Below are 17,883 nucleotides of genomic sequence, written 5' to 3' on the forward strand. Positions count from 1 at the left end.
TCATCATCATCATCATCATCACCACCACCATTATCATCATCATAACTACCACCACAACCATCATCATCATCATCGTCATCACTATCAAAACCACCACTATCATCACCACCACCATCGTCATCGCTGTCTTACCTCTGACGTCTGAGTCTCTCTGCGGTTGCCCTGGACAAGCTCGAGTCACCGCTGTCTAACGCTGATGTTGGTCCATGGAGATGTGGTCTGATTCTCTTCGAGCCGAACTTCCTAACGAGGGTGAGCAATAAATACAAGAATGTCAGCAGTTTAAACAGCAGTTCACAGAGCAATATGTAGATCAATCAAACGTGTATTTTGTTTAATGACACTACTATAGCACACTGATTTATTGATAATTGGCTATTGGATGTAAAATATTTTATAATTTTAACATGCATTCTTAGAGGAAGCCCGTTACATGTTTCCATTAGCAGAAAGGGATCTGTCATATGCATTAACCACAGTCTTTGATATCAGGGCCGTACCCTCCGGGGGGAGGTGAGGGGGCAGTTGCCCCCCCCCCCCCCCCCCGAAAGTCTCACTTTTTTTCTTCTTTTTTTTTTTTACTCCAGAAAATAGCAGGGTTTAATTTGTATCTTGTTTCAATTGTTTATAAAAAGTAGTGCACCTCTCCCTAGGATTTTGATCAGGGTACGGCCCTGGATATACCAGCCGTGGGGCACTGGTTGAAACAGAAAGAAAACTAAATCAGAGAATGGTTCCACGGAGGTGGTTCGATCCTACGACGCAAGCACCTCAGACGAACGATCTAATCTACCAACTGAGCTGAATCCCGCCCCAGTGAAAATAACAAAATCACGACACGGTAATAAATGATCTTCTCCATCTAGATTGAGCGGACTCTTAAGTAAAAGGATCATATTAAAACTGCTCACTTCTCCCGCAACTATGGCCTGCGTTCTGCCAGCCGTTTTTCGCGAAACGTTTGCAAACTAATTTGAGAGATTCCCGAGGTAGTTATTCGGTTCAAGGTGCAGTCTAGCAGACATTGGCGACAAACGGCTGCCTGAATTTACCCGCAGATACTGTGTCAGTGTGGCATTATTATAAAGAAATATATACCAAATTAGGTGACATACTTGGAGAAGGATCCAGTGTGTGGCGGTGAGCACGTGAAGAAGAGCGCCACCATGTCGCTGGAACTCCTCGACATACACTCGCTGAGGTTCATACTCAGACAGTCGCGATTCTTCTCTAGCATCCCGCGAGCGTCGTACGTCACCTGCAATACAGCACATATCAGTGTGTTCGTCTGTCTGTCTGTTTATCTGTCTGTCTGTCTGTATGTTTGTCTGTCTGCCCATCTGCCTATCTGGCTATCTGTGTATCTGTATAACTTGTAATTATATCTTGTTCTCTTTGTTGGTGTATTTATTTATTTGTTTACATATTTTGTAAATTATTTCGTTAATGAATAAATGTTATATTTGTGGACAACAATATTATTTTCTTTCGCTGAAAGCTAAAGAATACAAATGATAAGAAAAGATGCGGATTATGGCTTAGCAGTTGGAATTACGTATGATATATTGTATGTGAATTATGTATGATATATTGTACGTGAATTACGTATGCTATATTGTATGTGAATTATGTATGATATATGGTATGTGGATTACGTATGCTATATTGTATGTGAATTATGTATGATATATGGTATGTGGATTACGTATGATATATTGTATGTGAATTATGTATGATATATGGTATGTGGATTACGTATGATATATTGTATGTGAATTATGTATGATATATTGTACGTGAATTACGTCTGGTATATTGTATGTGAATTATGTATGATATATTGTACGTGAATTACGTATGCTATATTGTATGTGAATTATGTATGATATATGGTATGTGGATTACGTATGATATATTGTATATGAATTATGTATGATATATGGTATGTGAATTACGTATAATATATTGTTAATGAATTATGTATGATATATTGTATGTGCATTACGTCTGATATATTATATGTGAATTACGTATAATATATGGTATGTGGTGTATGGCATAGCTTACATCTCCAGCATAATGAGATATCGTGAATGACGTCACATTGCCGCGGGAGGGGACGTAACTCTGATTTGATGCGCAGACGTTGTTGAGTTTCTGAACGAGGCTGTTGTCTGTTGCGCGAGGAAACATCGACTCCTCGTCAATGATGGAAAATAATCCAAGCGGCTTCTGAAATCAAGAGCAATCAATGTTGTACTGAGGGTATCTGTTTGTTAGCTGTTTATATTTTTGCATTTGTAAATATTTCTTTTAAATCTTTGTAATGATTTGCAAAATGCAAGCACGGCACTGCTCTGCTGTCAAAAATGTGTGGAGTTTTATTGAAAATACATTTTCGTATTTACATATACTTTTAAAGTTTCACGGAGGCCAGTTTGATTACATGCCTCAGCCCAGGTACGTGTGCAGAAGAAAGGTGTCGGGGGTCAAAACCTCTCTTCATAAGCAAACGTTTTTCTCAGTATATCTTTCGGGGAAGTATGACTCAACCATCCCTATAAACCTCCGCCTACTAAATGTCCTGCACACGTTTCTACAGCTGCTATACGATCTATGATGTTAACAGTTAGTTATTAGCAGTAGCCTTACACGTCACCTACGAGCTGTGCACTGGCAATGACATTTGGGAAATGACGTCACAACAGGGCCATTAAGGTGGCTGTAATGAATAATTTACATTACAAACTATTTGGTCTAAAGCCATCAGTTCAGTGATAATAGTTTAACAGCGGATACTGCTTGATTTAAATGCTTTGATCTCCGCCGTCTTAATGTTCGATAGTGAGCTTGCTATGTTCGTTAACAAGAATAAATCAGTGGGTCTAACATCACCACCGCCAAAGAACAGATTCCCAGTCTGGAGCTCCACGCGGTAAGACGTGTTTGTTTCGCTTGGACACACTGCACGTGCTTTCGTGTGCTCGACTTGAGGGTCCTTCATTTCGTTGTTTTTGTCAGCGAAATGAAGTTTACTACTGGGATGTATGCGGCCATTGGAACTGATTGAACGCTGGAACGCTTCTCGTTTCGACAGTCTGCACCACCAGGATGGATTCTTTTTTAGCGAGATTCCTTGCCTCCACGTCATGTCTCCGTCTGACTGTCGACTTGGTTTTTTTCGTGACTCGTATGACGGCCATTCTGCAGAACGCCACGGTTGTTCGCGTTTAGTCTCTACATGTCCGAGCCTGTCCTAGCGGCACTGGAATATTGACCGCCCCACTCTAAGAAGAAATAGGAAGCGGGGTCAGCCCCTACTACTCTTTTTCTAGACTTTACCTTGCTTTATAGTGATACCATCTCGTATCCTCCGGAGTCGGGCCCGTCCGCACCACTATACCAACCCATGACGACTGGATTAGACCCTAGTCTGATACTCTCTCTCGTTCAGACGGATCCGGCTTCTCAAGATCTGTATTTCATCACAGCACTAAACCTTCAACGTCTATCGACTGTCAATCTAGGGGTTTTCTTGACGGGATGAAACCCATCTCGTCCCTTTAAGCTGTGCACCCAAACGGCCTTAACGAGGCCACTCGCGTGGACACATCGATCGGACTTTAAACTTTTAGATCTGCGTTCAAAATTTTATGTCGAAATTACTTTCTTTTCTTTTTTTAATATTAAATAGTCCGATCCTCTCTTCTTTCTCTTATTTAGTTTTGGACTGTCCTTCTAAAATGCTCCAAATTATGTAAATATTCGGCCGAGCAGTCAATTCTTTTTATTTTTGGCTTGTAACCTTTTTATTTTTTTTATTTATTCTATTAACTTTTTTACTAATTGCTATTTTCAAAATTCTGCCCATTTTTACCCCCCCCCCCCCCCCCCTCCATCCCGAGTCAGGCCACCGATCTTATCGGAGGTCGGACTCGGGATGGGCGTGTTCGAAACCCTAGTGGTATATGGGCACGTTAAACTAGTTATCATCATCAGCCAAAGAACAATCTAATTAAAATTAGCTCCACTATTGCATGTGGATCTAACGGCAGCCCGTTGGAGCTCATGTCCAGTTGACCTTTCATTCGACCAATCAAAACCTAACATGATGCCAGTGATTTGAAAAGAATTTGAAAACATTCGGGTTTATGCCGAGGGTATACGAAATGATTCGGGTGAATTACGAAGTATGCCGGAAACTAATTTCAATATAAAATTTTATATAAAATTCGTTTCAAGACGAAACAAAAACCCGTAATGGTATAGCCATAAAATCTGTTTATACTAGTATACAATCCAAAGTTTATTACTGCACTTTTCTCCATGTTTTTTGTTGAAACAGACCAACAAGTTCGCCTATTGCATAAATAGTCTCGACCGATATTTTTAGACTTTGCATGCTCCCGAATAACGTTATAAAAGGCGAAGTGTAATTGGTCGATATTTAAATTGTTATTTATAGATGTGAATGTCACCTGGACATGAGAGTCCACGCAATGCTGTTAGATCTACTGGTGAAACCAGTAGAGCTAATTTTAATCAGATTGCGACAAACAAATGTTTAAAACTTAAAATATTCTACTCGGATGTCTATGTCTGGGTTTTGTTTATCACTATATCATAATAGTCGTTTAACCATCACATCATGTTACGCGTCAAGCAAAAGCTAAGTGTATGTGCTCACGGCAAAATGGTGATTCGCCATTCAAGCACGTTTCGCTAGAGGGACAATAAACTCAACAACAAATGTGTTTGTGTACCATTGAGCTGAAATGTTTCGTATTAAAATTATGCTGCCAAACTACTAATTCTTGCATTTATGTATCATGGTTAACGCCTTGTATTTATATTTTCATATACTGCAAGAGATAATATCTTGCCATCGGCAAGCTTCGCTATAAGGAAGATATACGCTCGTAAAGTTATGAACAATAATAAATTTTAATATCAGATAAGCGAAAATCTTAAATAGTTTTATTGCCCTAGGACAAATTATTTCACGGAAATGCAAAGGTGTAAAGATTTTTAATGGGTGAACAAGTACAAATTGTTTTTCTTTAATTAAAGGGACCACATATTTGTATCAATACCTCAGCCCATTATGTCATCAGCGACTACAATACATTTCAATCATATTGTAATATTTATATTTGTAACAGATACACGCAAGCTATTCGCTGTGATAAGCAGAGGTGAAGTATCCCCCCCCCCCCCCCCCCCCCCCATAAACGGGATAGCACATTCGATACCCCTTTGATGACTTTTTGGTCTGTTGTGATCTGCTAGATTTGTGTATATCAAGGACCAGGCATGACGTATTGGCTTAGGCGTAGCTCAACTTAACAGACGTTCTTCGCAGTATAGTTTTATATAGTTTTATATTAATATTGCACTATTCAATTAATTTCTGATTGTACGAAGGGGTTCCAAGACTTGCTTAATAACACACAGACAGATGTGATTCCATGATCACCCAAACAACACAAAACAGTTGTCAATACCGCGAACCTCAGCTCCTCTATCCCCAGTCAATTTTATCCCTTGGTGTATGATAAACGCTAAGCATTGTGGAAAACAGTTCTCCCAAAGATAAAAGTTGAAAATAATATGCATTATCCTGGGAGTGACAGTTCTACAAATAATGAAATATACATTGTCATAAGGAGCGGCAGTCCTCTAACATACAAAATAGGAAGTATGTATCGTCCTGGGAGTAGCAGTCCTCTAATACACAAAAATAGGAAGTATGTATCGTCCTGGGAGTAGCAGTCCTCTAATACACAAAAATAGGAAGTATGTATCGTCCTGGGAGTAGCAGTCCTCTAATACACAAAAATAGGAAGTATGTATCGTCCTGGGAGCCGCAGTCCTCTAACACACAAAATAGGAAGTATGTATCGTCCTGTGAGTAGCAGTCCTTCTAAGGACAAAGCACCTGGCAGTAACTAATGGCAGCAGTTGTCAGGAAGAGTTGGAGCATGGTAATTGCTTAGTCGTTCAGATTTATAGTTTATCCCACTGAATAAAAGTTTTGGTATTTATAAATAAACAATAGTTAGGAGTCTGTTAATGACCAAAAAAAAAAAAAAATGAGGTTTATAATCTACACATTACTTGATTTGTATCTATTTTGTAATATTTTTATTTAACACAAAATAAAAATTAAAAAATATAAACACACACACCAAAAACAGAAACGTAAAACGAACAAAACAAAAACATACACAAAACAACAACACCACTCCACAAATCCCATAAGAAAAACCCAACAACAAACCAAAACCTAAACACCCCCCTCCCCCACACCCTCCACACACACGCACGCACGCACACACACACACACACACAGAGACACTCGCACACACACTCACACACACACACACACACACACACACCACCACCACCACCACGATCACCACGAAACAGCACAGCATATTGCGACTTTAAAACTAACTTGGAAAAACAAATCAATGAGAGTGTGGTTGTCTTTGAACTCGACCAGGTCGAGGGGGACGTTTTCCTCCTCGTAGTCGGCGCGCTCCAGCGAGAAGATCTGACTGTTGAAGAACTGGTGCAGTCGCTCGTTGGCAGTGTTGATACACAGCTGTTCAAACGAGTTCTTCCGCAGACACTCGAACCCAGACATGTCCAGAATCGAAATGGTCGCACTCGACTGGCTAGAGTGAAAACATAGTGAAATTAATGTTCATAAGGAATAATAAATGAATGAATGTTTGACAACACCCCAGCACAAAAATACTCATCGGCTGTTGCCTGTCAAGAATGTCCATAAGGAATACATTTTCAAATATAATGAGTTCTAGAATATGCTGTTCAAGATTTGAAGTTTGTCTTACCAGTAGCGTCATTCTAACACGGAGGAAGCATTGGCGTTGACAGAGAGGAGCCGTGTGTGCCATGCCCACGCTCACAACGTTCCCCTTCTACCTTTGTATTTGCGTGTCGCTTATAACAACCTGAGTGCCCCCCCCCCCCCCCCCCCCCCCATATAATATCCTGGCTACATCAATGGAGGAAGGTGGTGGGAATATTTACGCACCAGTCATAACTTCATTTCTTACTTTATTTGTTGGACTTCACAACCCATTTTTTGTCTTTTTTAGTACTATTTTTTTTTTCATCAACAAGAATATTGTTAAAACGAAATGAGTCTTGAACAGATCTGTAAACCGACCCATCAACTGAGTCATAATGGCACCTTGTAAAAATGCCAAAATGTGTTAATGGTTTTACTGTGCAAGAGCTAGATAAATTTTGTATAGTGGTTTTACAAATGTGTTAAATATTATTGGAAGACGTGTGTCTAAAACGTGTTTGGTAGTGTGGTTGTTTTTCATCATATGATTGTTCTGTAACCGAGAATTTTTTTTTTTTTAAATTTAACTCTTATAAAGATGTGATGTCAGTTTGTTAAATCTATACAGCATTTGTTATAGCAACATTTAAGACATTATTTTCTTTTACATTGCAATCAGAGAACGATCTAATTTCCAAACACACCTGTCAAGGGTAGGCTGCAGGTGTACATTGATTTGACCAACTATCCAGCCGAACAGACGAGAGTAGATGGCCTTGGCCAGGGAATCCCTTCCATCTTCCGCTTGGTGGCGCTTTTTCAAGCTTTGAACCCTTTCACCTGGAGTAGATTTGGTAAACATTATGTACACATACAGCAAAAATACTAAAATGTGCTTTATGGAAAGATTCATTTAAGAATTTAGGGTTTTAAACACATTACAATTCGGGGTCATGGGATTTACTATTAAGACAAAGTTTGTTTTGTTTAACGACACTACTAGAGGACATTAATTTATTAACCATCGGATATTAGATGTCAAACATTGGTAATTTTGATATATAGTCTTAAAGAGGAAACTCATTACATTTTTCGATTAGTAGCAAGGACCTTTGATATCCACCGTCCCACAGACAGGATAGCATATACCACGGCTTTGATATACCAGTCGTGATGCACTAGCTGGAACGAGAAATAGCCCAATAGGCCAACCGACGTTACTATTAATCCAGTTTCTGACTGTAGTATGGGCCTATGGCCTTTATACTGAATAAAATTGTCTTGTCTTGTCTTGTCTTGTCTTGTCTTGTCTTGTTTATTTGCACCAGAAACAATTTCAGTAGGCAATGAAAATGTCTCTGTCCTCCGCCACGATAATAATTCTCTTCAACAGCTATAAGCAATGTAATGATGCAGTGTAAAACGTTTGGGTGTGGTGTGCGGTGAGTCTTACCTCTGACGAACACTGTGTTAGAAATAAGCGCCTCTGTGAATTCCTGGACATCCACCCTGAGCAGATTAGAAGCTGTGAAAAAGGTAAATTATTGTTGCAAATATTGTATACATACAGATCCGCTCTACTTTCTATTAGTTTACAGTAACTGTAACTATATAACTATAACGATAACTGTAACTATAACTATAACGATAATTGTAACTGTAACTATGACGATAATTGTAACTGTAACTATAACGATAACTGTAACTATAACGATATCTGTAACTATAACTATAACGATAATTGTAACTGTAACTATAACAATAACTGTAACTATAACGATAACTGTAACTATAACAATAATTGTATCTGTAACTATAACGATAATTGCAACTGTGATTATAACGATATCTGTAACTGTAACTATAACGATAACTGTAACTGTAACTATAACGATAATTGTAACTGTATCTATAACGATAATTGCAACTGTAACTATAACGATATCTGTAACTGTAACTATGACGATAACTGTAACTATAATGATAAAAGTAACTGTAACTATAACGATAACTAACTATAACGATAACTGTAACTGTAACTATAACGATAACTGTAACTGTAACTATAACGATGATTGTAACTGTATCTATAACAATAACTGTAACTGTAACTATAACGATAACTGTAACTGTTACGATAACGATAACTGTACCTATGACGATAACTGTAACAATAACTGTAACTGTGACGATAACGATAACTGTAAATATAACAATAACTGTAACTATAACGATAATTGTAAATGTAACTATAACGATAACTGTAACTGTAACTATAAAGATAACTGTAACTATAAAGATAATTGTAAATGTAACTATAACGATAACTGTAACTGTAACTATAACTATATCATCTATCCACATATTGATAGTTATATTACGTTTTATTTAAAGTACAATCAACAAACAAACAAGATTTAAGAGATGAGATTCTGTCGTATTTTGGACACTTATGTTGAATCCACTCTGCTGATTTAGCTTAACTTTTAAATAAAAACAAGTGGTAACAATTTCATTTTTCAATTTTGACAAATATTGAATAATCAATTATTAATTTAAATTTAATTTGATTTTAAACGAATCTAATAAAAACTAAAAACTCAATTAAAATGAATTAAGTTGCTCTCAAACAACAAGTATATTACTACATTTGAAAATCGATTGATTGTTTTTACCGATACGCAGCGGGAATTCATCGACTACGTAGACGCCATCTGTGTCAATGTCGTCGTGAAACACGATGTTTGTCACGTGCAGGATGGAGGAAAGAAGCGTGAAAATAGCGGCAACATCCTGAAACATGATTTAATTATATATCATCATCAATATCATCATCATTAACGATTAATAATATAGGTATAAAATGCCTGGTCTATGTTTTCAGCACAAACCTCTCACGTTTCAAAGTATTAATATTAGGATGTCTATTGATCCGTTCTTGATTATTAATAATATTTAAATTGTCCTTTCGTGTTACGTTTATGACATTACCTCGTCTGTGAAACCAATAAGTCGTATGATTTCCATAAGCTCTTTGAACTTGGTTTTGTACACTGCTACATCTTCTGGTTGCCATGGAGACTTGCCATCTCTATCACTGTTCATGAGAATTCTGGAATGGCATTGATAAAGACATTTCAAACGATATGCAATTGCATGTTGTTTAATCTAGAGTAACCACTGAAAACTCACATGATTTCGTACCACCATTATATTAAATGAAAAACATCTTCTACAATTATTATTTTATTTTCCATCCCACCATGACTGGTATATCAAAGGCCGTGGTGTGTTTTATCCTGTTTGTGGGATGGAGCATATAAAAGATCCCTTGCTACTAATGGAAAAATGTTGTAGGTTTCCTCTTTAAGACTATATGTCAGAATTACCAAATGTTTGATATCCAATATCCGATGATTAATAAATCAATGTGCTCTAGTGGTGTCGTTAAAAAACACCTTTTTGTAAATGTTTTAGGGTAAATATATGCCTATTGTAGTGTTTTGAAACAGCTTCTCTGGATATTGTCTAAGTTTGACCTTTGACCTTAATCTGACCTTGACCGTGACATCTAAAATCAGGTAGCCCCCTCTAAAAATATTTTTACTGTCCTAAACTACAACTGTGCCAAATTTGGTGCTTTGGGCCAGCAAGTCACGATCATTCCCCTAAGCCACCGCACTGTTTTAATTGGGATGTAGACGATTCGTCCACTAAAAATTCGTCCACTGTTGAACTCGAGACGATTCGTCCACAACCAAAAATGGTTCTTGGACAATTCGTCCAATATATATATTTTTTATTAGTTATTCCACGGACTAAATAAATGTACGGACACTTTTTATTTTAGTGGAATATCGACACAGAGAATTGCCAGAGAAATGCAGATTGTAACCTAATCCAGCAGCTTTGCCATGCCTATATCTCTAACATCGCCAGTGGCTTTGCCCGCGGTAGAAGGGGGTTACCAAGTATGATGGGGACAATTATGATAGACATAGTCTATTATAGTTATAATATTGTAATTATATTAATGAATTGGACAATTAAAGTAAATTTACGATTATTGCATTTACAAATTTATTATGACGCTATTTTACTAGCTTTGTTTTCTAAATAGTTTGTCAGTATGTCAGAATTATAGGTGTAATTGAAGAGCAATTTGAATAACATATCAATACAGTACTATAACGGATACAGACAAACAATAACAAGTTGATAGTGCCACTAAAATTTAGTTTGTTTCATATACTAGTAGTTTACCGTTTCAATGGCTAAGAAATAACAATTTAGATTTATTGGTCTAAATGTTGTAATCGAGTGGACGAATTGTCCGAGGTGGGTGGACGAATTGTACGTGGGCGAATTGTACGGTGGATGAATCCTCTGGACGTTTCGTCCACAGACGATTCATCCACCGTCTGAAAAGCTTTTAATTGCGTCAATAATACATGTACAGTTTTGACAGTACTGTATTTGAGACACAGCGGGACACACAATAACTATGGAACAGTCAAATGTATGCAGTCGTCGTTTTTGTTAGTCAATGAATACGTGAAGACACTGGCTTCTGTTAGATCCATGACGAATGAATGAATGAATGTTTAACGACACCCCAGTACGAAAAATACATCGGTTATTGGGAGTCAAACCAAAGTAAATGTACAAATGAAGTGATGATCAACATCAATATAAAAATTTAAGAGTTTTAAAACACAATGTAAAGAGCTGTATAACAAATTTCTCAGATAGGAAACAATAAAATACAGTGAATAATTCAGTATCAAGAAGACATTTCAACAAAAGTTCTGGATGAAACCAAAATGAATCCATCACAGTTCTTTGACCAAATATATCTTTTCTAGTTTCCTTCAGATGATTACACTCCACCAGAATGTGGCGTACCGTTAGAGTACAAAGTTTGTTTTGATTAACGACACCACTAGAACACATTGATTTAGTAATCATCGGCTATTGGATGTCAAACATTTGGTAATTCTAACACTGGGGTGGAGATCGATGACGAAGGCATAAGGACTAAGTTCAGCCACACTGAGCAGAAAAAAACGTCCGCTAGACTGGTTTATGCGCTTCACGGTAATCCAAATGGCCACACCGGGAACCAATCAAATAGTTCGCGAACGTTAACAAAACGTTGGCTGGCTAAACTTGGGGCTGGTTTGTGCGACCAGTAGATCTGTTTTATAGTTGTATAGGTATACTGGAGTAAAATAAGTCCTACTTGTAAGTGTGCGCTTCCTCGAGGTAGTAGTAGAGCAGCTTCTCCCTGGACAGGCCTGCGAACATGTAGTAGAACAGGTGAAAGTTTCTCTCCCCTGGACCCTGGCACACGACGCGCGATTTCTCCAGCATGTAGTCGTGAATCCGGCCTGCGGCGAAATGGAACAATTAATATCGCAAATGATGAGATACTCTCCCCGAGTGACCAGATTTGCCCATTGCAAAACACTAGGAACCAAAGATAGCATCAATGAAACGTATTACAGTTGCATGAACAATATATATGAAGGGTCCATGGGAATAACCTGTGAATTCGAAAGAGATAGTCGGTATTATAACGGTCATGTTTGTCAAGGTCACAATGACACACTAACTGAAAAATCTATAATTATGATAGGCAATTAAAAATGGTTGGTAAATTAAGCTTTCTTAAATATAAATATTCCACAATTGCAGAGTTGTAAACTTTATATATATATATATATATATATATATATATATATATATATATATATATATATATATATATATATATATATAATGTTTTCCCTAGCTTGTTTTAGCATGGTGCGGCACCATGCCTCAATAGTCTAGCACCATCTTGCCTTAATCAGCACCATACTGCCCTGAGTTTAAACAAGCCTTTTTCAGTAATTAATTCTAAAATTGCCTTTATAAAACACGCAAAAACGTATTATTAATCAATAAAATATGCCTTTTATATCTTTATATTATTACATTAATGTTTATTTCAATTAATTTTTGTGTATTTTTAAGTGCCCCGAAAATGGTGAAAATGCCCCAAAAGTGTTTGGTCTGCCATGCCTTGCCAAATTTCTAGGGAAATCAATATATATATATATATATATATATATATATATATATATATATATATATATATATATATATCACATTACCAAAAGTGTGACATCACAAGTTATTCCCGTGGACCCTTCTTATGTTTATAATGCTACATAATAAATAAGTGATTAAAGTCGACACTGGAATTTCAGAAAATATGCTCATAGTTTTAAAAACAAAGAAAAGAAAATTGTTTAAGTAAATACGTATACGGTCATATAAAAATATAGAGTGAATCTCTTAAGTCAAAGTAACTACATATATATTCCGATTTAAAGGGTGTGGGTTGTTTATATAGTTTTTATGTAAATGTAGCAGTTAAAGGTAAAATTCACTAAACTAATTATATTTTGTTGTAATGAGTTTATAATACGTAAAAGAAGCTGAATATAGGAGTTTAATATGTTAAAGTAGCTAAATATATATTTTACAGGACACACCTCCACTCATGTGACCATCATTTGTAAAGAAGAGTTCTACAAGTTTTCCAAATCTGCTAGAGTTATCGTTCATGGGAGTGACCGCATTTCCCAAAGCTTCCAGCAGCGGATTGATTCGAACTATTTGTTCATGAAGACTGCTTTCGGCGGAAGGACACATGTAGGAAATGTGTTTGATGATTAACTTGGTCGATTCAGTTTTTCCCGAACCAGACTCCCCGCTGACCAGAACACACTGCGCCTGCTCATTGGCCCGGAAGTTGTGGTACGCCTGCTGTGCTATCCAGAAAATGTGTGGCTGTTTTCCTCCATCGGCGTCAGACTTGCTGAACTGCTGATGGTACTGAAATACGGAAAATCTTTATCATGTGGGGGAACGAAATCTACTTCACTAATCATGGATATATGTAATATTTGTTTTTCTATGCAACTTAATCTAAACGGCAAAACCGTTACCATAATCAAATTTCGCGTTTCTGCACAAAACAGAGTCCAATTTATGTTTTGATAAAGTCGTGACTGCCATGTGCTTTGTCCATAGGTTGGGTGACACTGAGGACGATACATCCTAAAAAAGGACATATTCAGTATTCCTCCGCAGACTACAGTGCTTTATATAGCTGCCAATTTTCCATAAAACACCCATCCAACCAATAAGATGTTACATCTTTTCCATTAACAAGAACAATATTCATTGCATTCATCCATTAAACAATGGGTTTTCAGGCTACTACAGAGTTTGAAACACTCCGCATTCTGAGATCCACGCTCGGTGATACGGCTTTTGCTTTTAGCTGATCCCCAGCGACTAGGTGGATTACGCTCGTTCGGTTATTTATTTCTTACTCTAGCTGTCATGTATATACTGTATGAAATTTGTTTCTCTCCTTTTATTAAAATATAAATATGGCACAGGTTCACTTTGTCAAAGAACTTCACAAACATTCTGTTTAGTTATTTGTGTATTTATTAGAAAGGTCATAATTTTACGCATGAATACTGTACACGTAGTCCACTACAATCTAAACTTTTGATTTCAAAACGAGAACTATATATTAAAAAAAGAGATTCTTTAAAAACATTAAATTCAAAAACAAGAATAATAAAATATTTGATATTAATAATTAGTATAAATATAAAAATCACAGTCAAGTCATGAATTGATTTTTAAAGTTGTGTGGATGTTAAGTTTTACATTTAAGCGTATGATATTAACAAAGTTACAACACGTGTTTAGTATTTTGTTAATTGTATATTAAAATAAATTATTTTAATTGTAATATTTAAACATTTGGTATTAACAAAGCTACATAATATGTTTAATAATATACTGGTGTATTAAAATGCATTGACATTATGAACAGTTTAAATGTATTATTGGCTACATGGATACCTCATCGGTGTAGATCTTCAAAGGCTTGTTTGGGTTCAGAGCGATCAACACATCTCCTATGAATGTCTGAAACGAAAAACATCAGTGTTTTAATCTATCTGTCTGTCTGTCAGTATGACAATGCCTGTGTAACGTGCACGGCCCTAACGTCACCGCAATGCCTGTGTAACGTGCACGGCTGTAACGTCACCGCAATTCCTGTGTAACGTACACGGCTGTAACGTCACCGCAATGCCTGTGTAACGTACACGGCTGTAACGCAAACCGCAATGCCTGTGTAAAGTACACGACTGTAACGCCACTGCAATGTCTGTATACTGTATAACGTACAGAGCTGTAACGTCACTGCAATACCTGTGTAACGTACACGGCTGTAACGTCACTGCAATGCCTGTGTAACGTAAACGGCTGTAACGTCACTGCAATGCCTGTATACTGTATAAAGTACACAGCTGTAACGTCACTGCAATGTCTGTATAAAGTAGAGCTGTAACGTCACTGCAATGCCTGTGTAAAGTACACGGCTGTAACGTCACTGCAATGCCTGTGTAAAGTACACGGCTGTAACGTCACTGCGATGCCTGTATAAAGTACAGAGCTGCAACGTCACTGCAATGTCTGTATAAAGTAGAGCTGTAACGTCACTGCAATGTCTGTGTAACGTACACGGCTGTAACGTAACTACAATGCCTGAGTAAAGTACACGGCTGTAACGTCACTGCAATACCTGTATAAAGTACAGAGCTGTAACGTTACTGCAATGTCTGTATAAAGTACAGAGCTGTAACGTCACTGCGATGCCTGTATAAAGTACAGAGCTGTAACGTCACTGCAATGCCTGTATAAAGTGCAGAGATGTAACGTCACTGCAGTGTCTGTATAAAGTACATAGATGTAACGTCACTGCAATGTCTGTATAAAGTAGAGCTGTAACGTCACTGCAATGCCTGTGTAAAGTACACGGTTGTAACGTCACTGCAATGCCTGTGTAAATTACACGGCTGTAACGTCACTACGATGCCTGTATAAAATATAGAGCTGTAACGTCACTGCAATGTCTGTATAAAGTAGAGCTGTAACGTCACTGCAGTGTCTATGTAACGTACACGGCTGTAACGTAACTACAATGCCTGAGTAAAGTACACGGCTGTAACGTCACTGCAATACCTGTATAAAGTACAGAGCTGTAACGTCACTGCAATGTCTGTATAAAGTACAGAGCTGTAACGTCACTACGATGCCTGTATAAAGTACAGAGCTGTAACGTCACAGCGATGCCTTTATAAAGTGCAGAGATGTAACGTCACTGCAATGTCTGTATAAAGTACATAGATGTAACGCCACTGCAATGCCTGTATAAAGTACAGAGCTGTAACATCACTGCGATGCCTGTATAAAGTACAGAGCTGTAACGTCACTGCAATGTCTGTATAAAGTAGAGCTATTACGTCATTGCAATGCCTGTGTAAAGTACACGGCTGTAACGTCACTGCAATGCATATATAAAGTACAGAGCTGTAACGTCACTTCAACGCCTTTATAAAGTACATAGATATAACGTCACTGCAATGTCTATATAAAGTACAGAGCTGTAACGTCACTTCAACGCCTGTATAAAGTACAGAGATGTAATGTCACCGCGATGCCTGTATAAAGTACAGAGCTGTAACGTCACTTCAACGCCAGTATAAAGTACAGAGCTGTAACGTCACTGCAATGCCTATATAAAGTACAGAGATGTAATGTCACCGCGATGCCTGTATAAAGTACAGAGCTGTAACGTCACTTCAACGCCAGTATAAAGTACAGAGATGTAACGTCACTTCAACGCCTTTATAAAGTACATAGATATAACGTCACTGCAATGCCTATATAAAGTACAGAGCTGTAACGTCACTTCAACGCCTGTATAAAGTACAGAGATGTAATGTCACCGCGATGCCTGTATAAAGTACAGAGCTGTAACGTCACTTCAACGCCAGTATAAAGTACAGAGATGTAACGTCACTGCAATGCCTATATAAAGTACAGAGCTGTAACGTCACTTCAACGCCTTTATAAAGTACATAGATATAACGTCACTGCAATGCCTATATAAAGTACAGAGCTGTAACGTCACTTCAACGCCTGTATAAAGTACAGAGATGTAATGTCACCGCGATGCCTGTATAAAGTACAGAGCTGTAACGTGGGGTTTAATGTGAGACTAATATGACAGTCTGTAACAAGGTCAACTCCTGACACTGTGGATGAGGCTTTTAGTTGCAATTACATTTTTGTAACAGTGTTGGTGTGATCCCTTATTGATTTCCATCAGTATATTACAGCTATACACTTACATAGTACTTTCCTTTTTGAAACCGTTCTCGTAAGTGGTTGAGAATGACGACTTCGTCCAATAGGGAGAGTCGAGACAAATCGTCCACATCGTTCGCTGTCCTCATGTTTGTCTTTGATGGAGATTCTGAAAATACATAGGAAAATAACCACCTTCGTTTGTCTTTCCTAAACAATCATAACATATTCAGGAAAATAACCATCAGTAACAAACACCAAATAAACACGGTAATCATTTGTCACAAACTATCACAAAACTAAACTATCACAAAATGAACAGGATAAATAAGCATCATTATTTACATATATGTCAGCGGATACAAACACCAAACACAGTAATCATTTTGTCTTTCCTAAACTATCACAAAATATACAAACAGCCACCATCAGTGATATCACAGGATTCAAACACAACACAAAGCATCACAAAATATTATAAATCTTAAAATTTAATTATGCAAACATTATATGTTGTTATTTGCATATTTATTATAAAGATTATCATTTTACATATACTTACTGTACTTGTAATCCAATACAATTTAAAGTTTTGATTTCCAAAAGAGAACTTAAGTTTTTACAAACACCAAATAAACCATACCAAAATCTAAATCTAAAACTTTTATTTCACAAAGATTATGTTTAGTTATTTGCATACAATAAGGGGGAGGGGACAAGGTAATAAATGGAAAAGAATCAGTTGGACAAAAGGAAAAGGGACATTCGTGGTATTTTTCGTAAGTTAAATGACAGTTAATAACTGCCCCTGGTCCTACTGGTTACAACGCTGT

At 37.2% G+C, this 17,883-nt stretch overlaps 1 protein-coding gene across 1 annotated transcript; it reads right to left on the bottom strand.

Moving 5' to 3' along the window:
• Window positions 1–128: 128 nt before the first annotated feature.
• Window positions 129–17,199, bottom strand: LOC121388231 (myosin-IIIb-like). Its single transcript, XM_041519502.1, has 12 exons — window positions 17,095–17,199; window positions 14,756–14,821; window positions 13,363–13,705; window positions 12,063–12,210; window positions 9,812–9,932; window positions 9,496–9,613; window positions 8,274–8,345; window positions 7,521–7,660; window positions 6,458–6,676; window positions 2,068–2,232; window positions 1,116–1,258; window positions 129–243 (listed from the first exon to the last, which is right to left on the bottom strand). Exons 1-12 carry the CDS (start codon window positions 17,197–17,199, stop codon window positions 129–131), a joined length of 1,755 nt encoding a protein of 584 aa, XP_041375436.1.
• Window positions 17,200–17,883: the final 684 nt, after the last annotated feature.

Source organism: Gigantopelta aegis, chromosome 2, assembly GCF_016097555.1.
Source record: "Gigantopelta aegis isolate Gae_Host chromosome 2, Gae_host_genome, whole genome shotgun sequence".
Classification (NCBI taxonomy): domain Eukaryota; kingdom Metazoa; phylum Mollusca; class Gastropoda; order Neomphalida; family Peltospiridae; genus Gigantopelta; species Gigantopelta aegis.